Source organism: Trichosurus vulpecula, chromosome 8 (assembly GCF_011100635.1).
Source record: "Trichosurus vulpecula isolate mTriVul1 chromosome 8, mTriVul1.pri, whole genome shotgun sequence".
In the NCBI taxonomy this organism is placed as follows: domain Eukaryota; kingdom Metazoa; phylum Chordata; class Mammalia; order Diprotodontia; family Phalangeridae; genus Trichosurus; species Trichosurus vulpecula.
Genome location: NC_050580.1, coordinates 249,517,561 through 249,529,597, shown reverse-complemented (window position 1 = coordinate 249,529,597; position 12,037 = coordinate 249,517,561). Strand labels below are relative to the sequence as shown.

The 12,037-nt window shown below is 36.0% G+C and overlaps 1 protein-coding gene across 1 annotated transcript in view; it reads left to right on the top strand.

Moving 5' to 3' along the window:
- Positions 1 to 12,037, top strand: part of EML5 (EMAP like 5) — a 186,527-nt gene that overhangs the window by 158,292 nt on the left and 16,198 nt on the right. Inside the window, exons 34-36 of the mRNA XM_036736732.1 lie at positions 4,611 to 4,784; positions 6,920 to 7,128; positions 9,484 to 9,641. Coding sequence (XP_036592627.1) covers positions 4,611 to 4,784; positions 6,920 to 7,128; positions 9,484 to 9,641 — 541 coding nt within the window. The remainder of the gene's footprint in view (positions 1 to 4,610; positions 4,785 to 6,919; positions 7,129 to 9,483; positions 9,642 to 12,037) is intronic.

Here is a 12,037-nt window from a genome sequence, read left to right as displayed (position 1 = left end):
ATGATACTCAGTTTTGCTGGGTAGGTGATTCGAGGTTTTAATCCTAGCTCCATTGACCTCCGGAATATCGTATTCCAAGCCCTTCGATCTCTTAATGTAGAAGCTGCCAGATCCTGGGTTATTCTGATTGGGTTTCCACAATACTCAAATTGTTTCTTTCTGGCTGTTTGCAGTATTTTCTCCTTGATCTGGGAGCTCTGGAATTTGGCAACAATATTCCTAGGAGATTTCTTTTTTGGATCTATTTGAGGAGGCGATTGATGGATTCTTTCAATTTCTATTTTGCCCCGTGGCTCTAGAATATCAGGGCAGTTCTCCTTCATAATTTCTTGAAAGATGATATCTAGGCTCTTTTTTTGATCATGGCTTTCAAGTAGTCCAATTATTTTTAAACTTCACCTATCCTTTCCTTTGTACTTAAGTCACCAAATATGAAAGCTCACATTGAATTAATTTGAAATATCTTATCAGATTCTTCATTGATTTTCTCTACCTCTATTCTCTGCAATGGATGATGGCACACAAATTGCAATTATTTTCATGGTGGTCTTTTTTGCAAATACTTATTATGAGTATTGATGAGTTTATTAATAGCACAAGATGACCAAATGTTTAATGAAAAAGTGTTTCTTGTTGCCTTTAGAAACACAATAAAACTAACTCCACCAACTTTTATTTGCCTTTCCAAGGAAAACTGCAAACTTTCCTTAAAACATGGTATATTTGATAGAGTCCTAGACTTTCAGTAAGAAAGACTTGGGTTCAAATTATGCTTCAGATACTTACTAACTCTGTGCCTTTGGGCAGATAATTTAACAACTCTTTGAACCTCAGTTTCTTCATCTGTAGAGTGAGAACAGTAATAATGCCTCCATTATAGGGTTGTGAAAATCAAATGAGCTGGCCTGAATAACGGGCCATTTACATGAGAGCCATTCGCAGTCTCACATCATCAGCCTCTCCTGGTTTCATTTATAACAAGAATTTCCGTTTCTTTAGTTGCACGTTCTGGTGTTGTTGGTAATTCCACAGCAATCCCACGCTGAGTGCCAACAGTGAAGGGAATGTTTATAGATGGCCTGAGAACTATGTGACTCTTAGCATCCTTTCTCCTATTCCCATCACTGCCCTCAGCACTACGGAGGTGAAGGTAGGACGCACACCTGAGAACCATTCTGTACGGCCAAAGAATAGACTCCAAAATGCCAGCTAACTGGCAATGAGCCGTTTGGAACTTAGTGAGGCTCAGCCCCTGGTGTCAGTGTCTGCTGCCAAGACTTCACTTTTCTAGTGTAGTAAAAGTGGTCACAGTTTGTTTCCCATGGATTAGCCTTCAAGAACCAAGGATCAGCTCCATGCCATAGCGAGGCATTGAGAAAAAGGACGGGTGAAGGAAACCTGCCCATATTTTTTCGGTGAGCCCTTTTCTCCTTAAGAGCAGCAGAACAGGGGGCAGCGAGGTGGTGTAGTGAGTAGAGTGCTGGCCCTGGAATCAGGAGGACCTGAGTTCAAATTCGGCCTCGGACGCTTGACACACTCACTAGCTGTGTGACCTTGGGTGAGTCATTTAACCCCAATTGCCCTGCCTTGCCCCCTGCAAAAAAAGAAACACCAGAACAATCTCGTGTCCCATATGTGCTTATAGAGGAAGGAGAAATGAGACTGAAGAAAACAAAGATGGGCAAAGAAGATGGACTGTACCAAGTATACACAGAAGAAGAACACTCTGCCGTAAGGGACACAGTTTTAAGGGCACTGAGAGATGCATTCTCAGGGTAACTTAAAGAGTAGAAGATACCAAATACATAGAAACTGAAAACTAATATTGCCAAGAGAACATTAATTCCTAACAGTCAATATGCCACCATCTCACCTGGCCCACTATTTCAGGCAGACTCCAGCTATACTTTATTTCAGTCTCTATGCCCTTTCGATCTTCTCAACAATCTTGACAGCTGTATGACACCCAGTGTGTACCCTTCATCTCCCTCCAGTCTTAGAACCCTGACCAAATCAACCATGCCATTTTTCCTGGAAGGAGTGTGTCAGTCTCCTTCCCCATGGCCCCACCCACTGTACTAGCAATTTTTCAAAGTGCCCATTGACAATGTTTGTTGTCTTCCCCATTAGAGTAGCAATGTAAGTTCCTATAGGGAAAGGACTGTCTTTCTTTTGTATTTTTATCACTAAAGCTTAGCACTGTGCTTAGCACATATTAAGTGTCTAATGAATGCTCTTTCATTAATTCAAATCTACCTTCCTTGCAAAATTTTATGAGAATAATTTGAAAAGAAAAACAAAAGCATTGTAACAGATATGCATAATCAAGACTAATTCTCTATATTGATTGTGTCCAAAAAATACATGCCTTGATCTACTCCTTGAGTCCATCCCCTCTCTGTCAGGAGGAGGGTAACATGCTCCATCAGCAGTCCACTGGAATCATTGTTAGTCATTTACATTGATCACAGTTCTTAAGTCTTCCAAAGTTGTCTTTACAATGTTGTTATTGTATAAAGTGTTCTCTTGTTTCTGCTCATGTCCTTCATCAATTAATATAAATGTTCCCAGGATTTTCTGTCACCACTCCTTACAACATAATAGTATTATATTCATATACCATAATTACCTTCATATATCATAATCTTTCAACCATTCCACAATTGATAAGCACCCTCTTTAGCTTTCAGTTACTTGCCACCACATAAAGATATGTAAATATTTTTGTGCCTCTGAATCCTTTTCTTCTTTCATTGATCTCTTTGACCTAGTAGTGGCATCAGTTGGGGTCAAAGGATATGCAATTTAGTTATAAATTGCTCCCCAGAATGTATTTTATTGGATATACAAGGAATTGATTCAAAGTGTTAGCCACTCCTCAGTTGACAAATGGTCACAGAATATGAGCAGGCAATTTTCTCAGGAAGAAATCCAGTCTATCAACAGCCATATGAAAAAATCCGCCAAAATATTAATATTTAGAGAAATGAGAATTAAAACAATACTGAGGTTCCACTTTATACTTTTCAAATTGGCAAAATTGACAAGTGAAAATGACAAAATATTAAAGGGTCTGTGGTAAAACAGGTATATTAATACGCTAATTGTTGATGAAACTGAATTGATCAGAGGTTCCCAAACTTATTTGGCCTACCGCCTCCTTAAAAAAAAATTACTCAGTGCCCCCCCCCGAAATCTACTTTTTAACCCTTTAGCAGTTTTTTTGAAATTTGTATCATTTTCAAAAAAATGTATAAAATTTTCTAAATGACACCTTAAATTTAATAATTTATTGTAAATTTATGGGTTTTTCCTGCATTGAAATTTTGATGATGTAATATTGCATCATGTAACCATATAGTATCATATTGTAAACAAATCAGTACATGCACATATTCCTGCTGATACATGCTAGATTCCTGACAATGCACGACATGCTCTCCTGCCAACACTTGCTTGTTAAGACCTGTCAGTGGACTTGACCATTGATCGGTTATAACTTGCATTTTGTGTGTTTATTTGGAAAATAATCACTGTGACTTTAACTCTGTTGCACAACAGATGGAACGTGTGCAAATGGTTTTTCAAAATTTTATTATCTTCTTTCCTTATGCTTCCACTGCCCCGTTATTTTTATTCAGTGCCCCCAATTGCACCCCAGGCTGCTACTGCCCACCTGGATTGTTCCAGTGGCCCCCCAGGGGGCAGTATCACCCACTTTGGGAATCTGTGTTTAAATCTGAAAAGTAATTTGGAAGAGTCATCAGGAAAATATATTTAAAAATAGAATGAAGAGTTTTTTTAAAAAACACCAAAAAACAGCTTAATTTCTACCTTCTCAGAGGGGCTTTACATATTCATGCCTTCCCCTCTGAGGTCACCTATCTCTTCTATGTGTATCATGTCTGTATCTAAGCTTATTTTATTTCATCACTTTCTGGAACTGTTAAATAAGCTACTAGATGTATTTTTCAGAGTTCTTTTGGATATTACAAATGGGGGGATTCGTGGAGAATGGATTTTTCAATGTGTGAAAATAGTCATTGTGTTCAGAAGAATAGTTATTTTAAAAAATTTTAATAGCCCAACACTGGGGACAAATATTTTAAGGAAAAAATAGCAAGCAGCAGAAAAACATGACTATACATTAATATAGCTAGTATTCAGCAATCTTTAATGGCCATAACATACGTTTAGTCAGTCTTTGCAGTTTTTCTTGTCTACCCTATCCATCTTAATTGTACAGCCCCAAGAACATATTTTGTTTTGGGTTTAAGGAGTTTTAGAGTTATAGTGTAAAATGTAAGTAAATAGCCATATTATAAAACACAAATTGAATAAATACATAAAAACATTACCTTGAGCAGTGTCCTTTAACTGTGTAAGCTTAAAACCACTGAAACTTTGGGCACGTCCTGCATTCTCACATTATGTTCACTATTTTCTTTAGTATTTTAAATTGCAAATGTTTTGTATTATCTCTAAGAAATAAGATATTGTCCTTAATTTCATTAACTGTTTCATATTTCAGAGATTACATCTATTTGTACAAACTAAAACAGCATTTGTAACAAATCTATAACAGACATGTTTCCTCATTTATTGTTTAGCTACCGCTCCTTCTATACACATCTGGGATGCAATTAACAAGCAGACTTTGTCTATATTACGATGTTATCATTCAAAAGGCGTATGTTCTGTCAGCTTTAGTGCTACTGGCAAATTGTTGCTTTCTGTGGGTCTGGACCCAGAACATACCATTACCATTTGGAAGTGGCAAGAAGGTAAAAGAAAAAGATTTTACTTTATAAGTTATGTTTATAGAGAATACAGTTCAGAATGAATTTTATGTGAAGTGTTTACATTAATTTCAGGATTTGCCATTTTGTTACAAATAATCAACATATATAGTGTCTACTCTCTGCATATTTATTCCAACATTATTTTAAGAAAAGCCAATAAACCAAAATCTTAATTATCATTTATGAGAATAATTTTTAAAAGTGTGACATCATTTAAAGAAGCAATTATTTATGTTATAAAAGTATTTGCCAGATAATTTCTTTCAATGATGTGTTTGTGGATAACTGATTCTCCAAAGAAATTGGGGAGGAATGAATAAAGTATTTAAAATCACTGCCAATAAAAATGAAAATAAATTATCTCAGAATATGATGAAAAGTCATTGGGAAGTTTTTATTATTTACTAAATTTCTGTTTTTATAAAACTTATAGGGAGCATTATGATGTAAAGTGAAATACACCTGCACAGGGGCTTCATGGTTAAAAAAAAAATGCTGCGGTGCTTGCTTTGCAAGAACTTAAGTGTTTGAATAATGAAGATCATGGGTAGAATAAATCTGAGAAATTAGGCTAAACATCCTACAGCTAAGTGAGCCATACATAATCACGCTATTAAGGAATGGCAACAAGAAAACTAGGCTTGAAACAGGTTTTGATTCCTTTAAAACTTGATCACCTTTATAGGTCATTAGAACAAGCTGAATGCAAATCAGTAATGTTCCAGGTCAATAACCCAAGAATATAAATTGCTTGGGGGAAACGATCTATTCAATGAAAACTACTAGGAAAACTGGAAAATAATTTGACAGAAATCAGTTTTAAACCAGCATTTTATACCACACAGCACAGTAAGCTCAAAATGGTTGTGCAATCTGAATAAAAGGTTAAAAAAAATTAGAAGAGAATAAGATCAGGTACTTTTCACAGCTATGGTTATGAGACAGTGCTATCAAACGAGGGATAGAAGAGATCACAAAAAATAAAATACAAATGATTTCACAGATTTGAAATGCTTTTGCAATGCAGCAAGAATAATATGGGAAACCATCAATTAGGAAAAATTCTTTACAATACTATTTCTGATAAGAATCTGATGACCTGGGATACAAATCTGACGAGGAATTAACTTAAACACGTGAGACCACAAACCATTCTCCAATATTTGAGGCAAAAGCATATGAAAAAATAGTTCTTATAAGAATTAAAAACTGTTATCAACCATCGGAAAGATTTTGGCACGTCAGTAATAATAAGAAAATATCATCAATATATCTCTGAGGTTTCACCTCACAGCCAGCTGATTGGCAAAGTTGGGAATAATCAGTGTTGGAGGGAAGAAGGCATACTGACATATGTTCTTGGTGGACATATAAATTAATCCAGCCACTGTTAAAAGCAATTTGTAATTTTGCTTTTTAAAAAGGGACTAAAATGTCTATGTACCCAGTACTAGGCACTAGGCATACTCCAAAGAGGTCATAGATATAAATAAAGGTACCATATACTTCAAAATAACCATAGCAGCACTTTTGTGATAGCAGAGAACTGGAAATAAATTGGGTACCCAGTGGAGAATGGACACACAAATTGTGTTACATAAATGTAGTGAGATACTACTGGAAGTAAAATGACAAATATATAGAATCCAAAAAAGCATAGGAAGATGTATATGAACTGATACAAAATGAAATAAGCAAAACCAGGAAAATAGCATGCAATGATTATATAATAACGTAAATAAGAACATGGAACTGAATTCTTTATAATAGCTATATAATGCATATAATAGCTAACCTTCACCCTGGAGAATAGTGCAAAAATAAACATCCCTTCATTCACTGCAGAGATGAGGAATTGCAGGTATGGAATATCACATATACTGGCAGACCCAGTAGATATATTTGTTGGTTTTATTGAGCTGCCTTTTTTCCTCTTGTTTAATCTTTATTTCAAAGGATGGTTTGTGTGTGAGAGGGAGATGGATTTAGGAAAAAAATGTGTTATAAAGCAAAAAGTATCAATAAATAAGATTACGTTTTAAAAAGCAATCTGTTTTATTTGAGAATTTTAAACTTGATCCCTTTATAGAGCTTTTGTTGTTGTTTGTTGTTACTAGGTGCCAAAATTGCCAGCAGAGCGGGCCACAGCCAGCGTATTTTCGTAGCAGAATTCAGACCAGATTCAGATACTCAGTTTGTTTCAGTAGGAGTAAAACATGTCAGGTTCTGGACCTTAGCTGGAAGAGCTCTTCTTAGTAAGAAAGGACTGCTGAGTACAATAGAAGATGCCCGGATGCAGACGATGCTAGCTGTAGCTTTTGGAGCAGTATGTATCATAATTGAGCTTTTAAAAAGTGTGTACACGTGTGTATTTGTGTGTATGTATCAATTTAACCATTCTTTGTAACTTTGTATGTTAAGTGTATTTCTTTAAATTTCCTTATTTAGACAAATGAACCATTATTATACACCAGCTTATGTAATCTCTTAACCCTGAAATATGCTTATGTCTGCATAAAACCTCCCTGACTCTTTCCTTAATGTTCGCAATCTCAGAAGCTTAATAGGAGAGAAGGTAATAGTAGCTTATTTAAGTAGCAGGGCAGAGTACTGGATAAAGCTTTGAATCAAGAGGACCTTCATTTCCCACCTCAGCTATTTACTCGGGTGAGCAGGGCCAAGCCATTTACCCTTTGGGAGCTTCCTTTTCCTCCTCTTTAAAATGTGTTTAAGGATTGTGTCTGTAACCCAGGGTTGTTGTGAGAAAAGCACTCGGTGTTAAAGCACCCTGTAAATGTGAATCATAAGTTTGATTGGCACTCATATATCACCATTAATCACAGAGTGTTTATCTCCACATATGGAAGACAAGTGACTTATAATTACAAAATTACAATTAAATTTACAAAAGGGAACAGAACAAAAAGGCATCCAGATCTCCTAAAATAAATCTTCTTTCAGCAGTTTTCAAATTCCTGAAAAGTGCCTCTCGGTGTTAAGGAGCAGCAAACCATGCCTGTGCTCCTACAGGAAAGACAATTTATGACTTAAAGACTATGTTTGTATGTACTTTTTTAGGTTTCAGGTTTGTGTTTTAAGAATTTTTTTATAACAAAGCAAGAGAAGCCATGTGGCTTTTACAGCCTTAGTTCAGTTTAATAAATGTTTATTTAAGTGCCTCCTTATTTAGCATAAGACACTATAGTTTGTGTGGGGATACAAAGATAAACAATAATCCTTGCTCTGGAGGAGATATTATACTAACGTGTGCACATGCGCGCACACACACACACACATACAAATATATAATACTTGTATGTATATGTGTATACACACATATGTAGGAAATAGATAAAACGTGTACAAGAAATAAGCATGAGGTAGAATATGACCAGGCTAAAAGAGAGGTCCAGATGCAGTGCTCTAAGAAAATTTGAAGAAGGGGGAGTTTGCTTTCAGCTGGGAGGTAAGGTAAGACCTTATGGAGGAAATAGGTCACGACAGAGTTAGGTCTTAGAGTAAGAGAATGTCAACAGGAAGAGATAATAAAAAGTACTTTCTCTTCCTGAAGAATGGCCTGGGAATGAATGAAGGCAGGAGAAGACAGGATAGGATCAGAGAATAGCTAGTGGTCTGACTAGAATGTAGAATGTGTGAAGGAAAGAAGTATGAAATAAGTCTGGAAAGGTTGGTTAGAGCCAGATTGCAGAGAGCCTAAAATACCAGGCTAAGGAGTTTTTATTTTATCTTACGACTAGAGAGTATATGGAACTGACATAATTTATGCATTGAGAAGATTTGGGAGGAAGTTATATGGGGGATAGAAAGGCTTATGTCTTCACGTGAGATTAGATATGCTTTGGACCCAGTACCCCCTGTTCATGAGAGGAAAAGGGAGAAACAGACATAAAAGGAGAGGAGAAACAACTATGCTACACAGTGGAATGATGCTAATGAGCAGTTACTTTATTTTATCCTTTTCATGCATCATTAGTAGGCTTCTAGCTTGCGCTAGAACACAATTTGGCATTTTAATCAACTATTAAGATTCGAATGTCTTAGCAAAATTTAACTTTATAATTTGGGGTGACTGATTAATGGAATATTCACTTATTGTTATCTTAAATTCTTGGTGGCTAATCTAAATTTAATATACATAATGAAATAACTGATACTTATACAGCACTGTAAAATGTACAAAGCACTGAACATAATTTCATTTGAGGCTCACAAGAAGTGGGTCAGCATGTGATTTTTTATCACAACTCAAGCTTATTCACTAAGACATTGAGGGATTATGATGTTCTTCAGTGTGGGGAACCCATAGTGATAAAATCTTGGATCTGTAAAAATGTTGACAAAGGTAACTAGATCCAGAAAGTTCTTCAAACATGATTTTAGCAGTTAGTTTCAGTCACTTCTCTGATTGTCTTTTATCAAAACTACTAAAAATAACAAAACTGAGTTGTTGCTCCATTTCTTCAAGGCTTTCATGCGCTGAAATAAATTCTAACAGGTAACAAAGAAGAGACTTTAGGTGAGGAGATGTGATGGGCATCAGTAATTTATAAACCAGATAGTCATTGTTTGCACTGAGAAGTCATATGTTTTATGTTAGAATTGCTTGCATCCGTTACTTTCCTCCTTTGAATCTTTTGATGAGTGTTTTTTCCCCTTTCAGAATAACTTGACATTTACAGGTACCATCAGTGGAGATGTATGTGTGTGGAAAGACCATGTTCTGTGTCGTGTTGTGGCCAAAGCTCATAATGGACCTGTCTTTGCGATGTATACAACCCTTAGAGATGGGCTTATAGTCACAGGTGGCAAAGAAAGACCGTAAGTATTTTTTTTCTTATTTGAAATTTTAACTAGAATTGTCAACTAAATGGAAACTTCAGTTGAATGTGTATAAATATTTATGAGGTTGCCACCTATTCTGTTTTATGTTTTTAAACCATGACAGTTTTTTCTTCTCACATACTTCTCTTCCTTCTCTTCATCATTTCTTTATTATCTCTTCAAATTTTTCCCTAGTATAAATTAATTTTAACTCTAGTAACTCTGTTAATAGGTAAGATTTTCAGAACGTTGGACTCAGAGGCCTGTGTTCAAATAACAGTTCAAGCTACCAGTTCTTACTAGCAAGATGGCCCACGGGCAAGCCCTTAAACTCTGAGTCACAAGAAAAAATGTCTTCATCTGTAAAATGGAAATAATGTAATACTTATCTCTTTTATAAGTCTTACAGTATTATGTAATGTGAGTCATGATCATTTTAACTATAATCCAATTCCTCAAGTATTAAGCTCCCTCCACATACCTAACATAAACATTTGCAGAGACATTTCCTCCAGTGAACACACATCTTCAGATGTCTTAATCATCATCTGCTGTTATCATTGCGTTTGAGATAAATTTTTCAGATCTATATGATCTGACTGTGATGATGTAAGCCAGTGGTCTACAAACTTTTTTAATCATACACTTCTGTCAGTAAATAACTTTTTATCCCATACTCCAATGTGTTTATATTTATTTATAAATTATATACATATATTCTTGTGCTAATGTACTTTAAACATTATAAAACAAATAGAAAATGTTATAAATATGAAATAAAAAATAAACAATATTTTGAAAAATTATTAATGGTAGAAAAAACCTTTTTGCTCTTGAGAACAATGGGATTGAATATTTTTCATTATTGTAATCCCTTTGTATTTCTTAGTAGGTAGGCAGAGTCATAAATAATAATTGTTACTAATTAATCAATTTATTAGATTGACACATCTAACCAAAGAGATGAATTTTTAGATATGTTTTTACAAGCTGTACAATATGGCAGTCAAATAATGGTGATGACATTTAGTGAACATGAAAACTTTTCAGCAAGAACCATGTGTGTCTGTAGATAATCACACATTATACAAAAATAATAAGCAAAAATGAATTGTCTCTGATTCTAACTCAGCAGAAAGTTTTCAGAATAAATGTGTACTTCTTATTTTTCATGAATCTGCTTAATGATTGATATGATACCCTAATTTCCTATTCCTGTTTGGATTTTTTCCTTGTATGAGTGTGAGGAACCACAAGAAGGCAAGTTTGGCTGGATTGTAAGGGGAATAAGGCTGGAAAAGTAATTTGGGAACAGTTTATAAAGGGCTTTAAATGACATAGAGGAGTTTATATTTGATTCTAGAGGTAATAAGAAGCCACTGGATTTCAGGGAGGGAGAGAGTGTGACCTGGTTGACTTGAGCTTTTAAAAAATTTCTTTGGCTGGTTTGAAAAAAGTAGACTGAAATGGGGAGAGATTTGAAGCAGGGAGGTCATTGTAATAATGCTGGCAAGATGGGAGGAGGGCCTGGTGGCTATGTGAGTGGAGAGAAAGGAGTGGATATAGGAGATGTTATAGAGATAGAAACAGCAAGTATTTGACAACTGTTTGTATATGTGGGGTGAGTGAAAGTGAAGAATTGAGGATGATACCTGAGTTGTAAACCTGGGTGATTAGATGGATGGTGGTATCCACCCTTTACGGAATTATGAAAATTCGGAAGAGAATTGGTTTTTGGTGGAAAGATAACAATAGATAAACCATTTATTAAGTGTTTACTTTGTGCCAGGTACTATGCTAAGTATTGGGAATAGAAATACAATTTAAAAAGATAGTCCCTACCTGAAAGAGGGACAACGGCTCATAAAATTAGCTGGTAATGGATGGGGAGGGATACCTTTGAGGGAGCAAGGTCATGACTCAGGAGTTGAGCCCATAGAGAAGTGAGCATGAAGGGCTAGGAACTTCCTGAAATGGTGTATCTAGACAGAAACTCACTGATCAGAGGAGGGGACCACAGGTGTGAAGGCTGCTGGGGTAAAGGTAAAAAAGTCTGCAGAAGCAAAAATGAGTCAGTGCAGAATGGAATGAGAAGTGTGATCACAGTGCCTCCATGCTGGCTTATCCTGTGAGGCTCACTCTGTCCCTCCTAAAATGAAAAGGGAATATGGGGAAGAGGTGGGGTTTCACTCACTTATCACCACTCATCACCACCTTAGAGTGTAGTGCCATGGAGCAAGGGACAGGGGCACAGCAGATGCAGAGATTGGGGATGGGGTGGAGATTTCCTGTGATAATCACACAGCTGCTGCTGCTGCTGTGGGTACACAGGACAGGGTTAGGTTACAGCTTCCTTTAAGGGCTGAAGCCTGGTGCAGAAAGGAGGTTAGGAG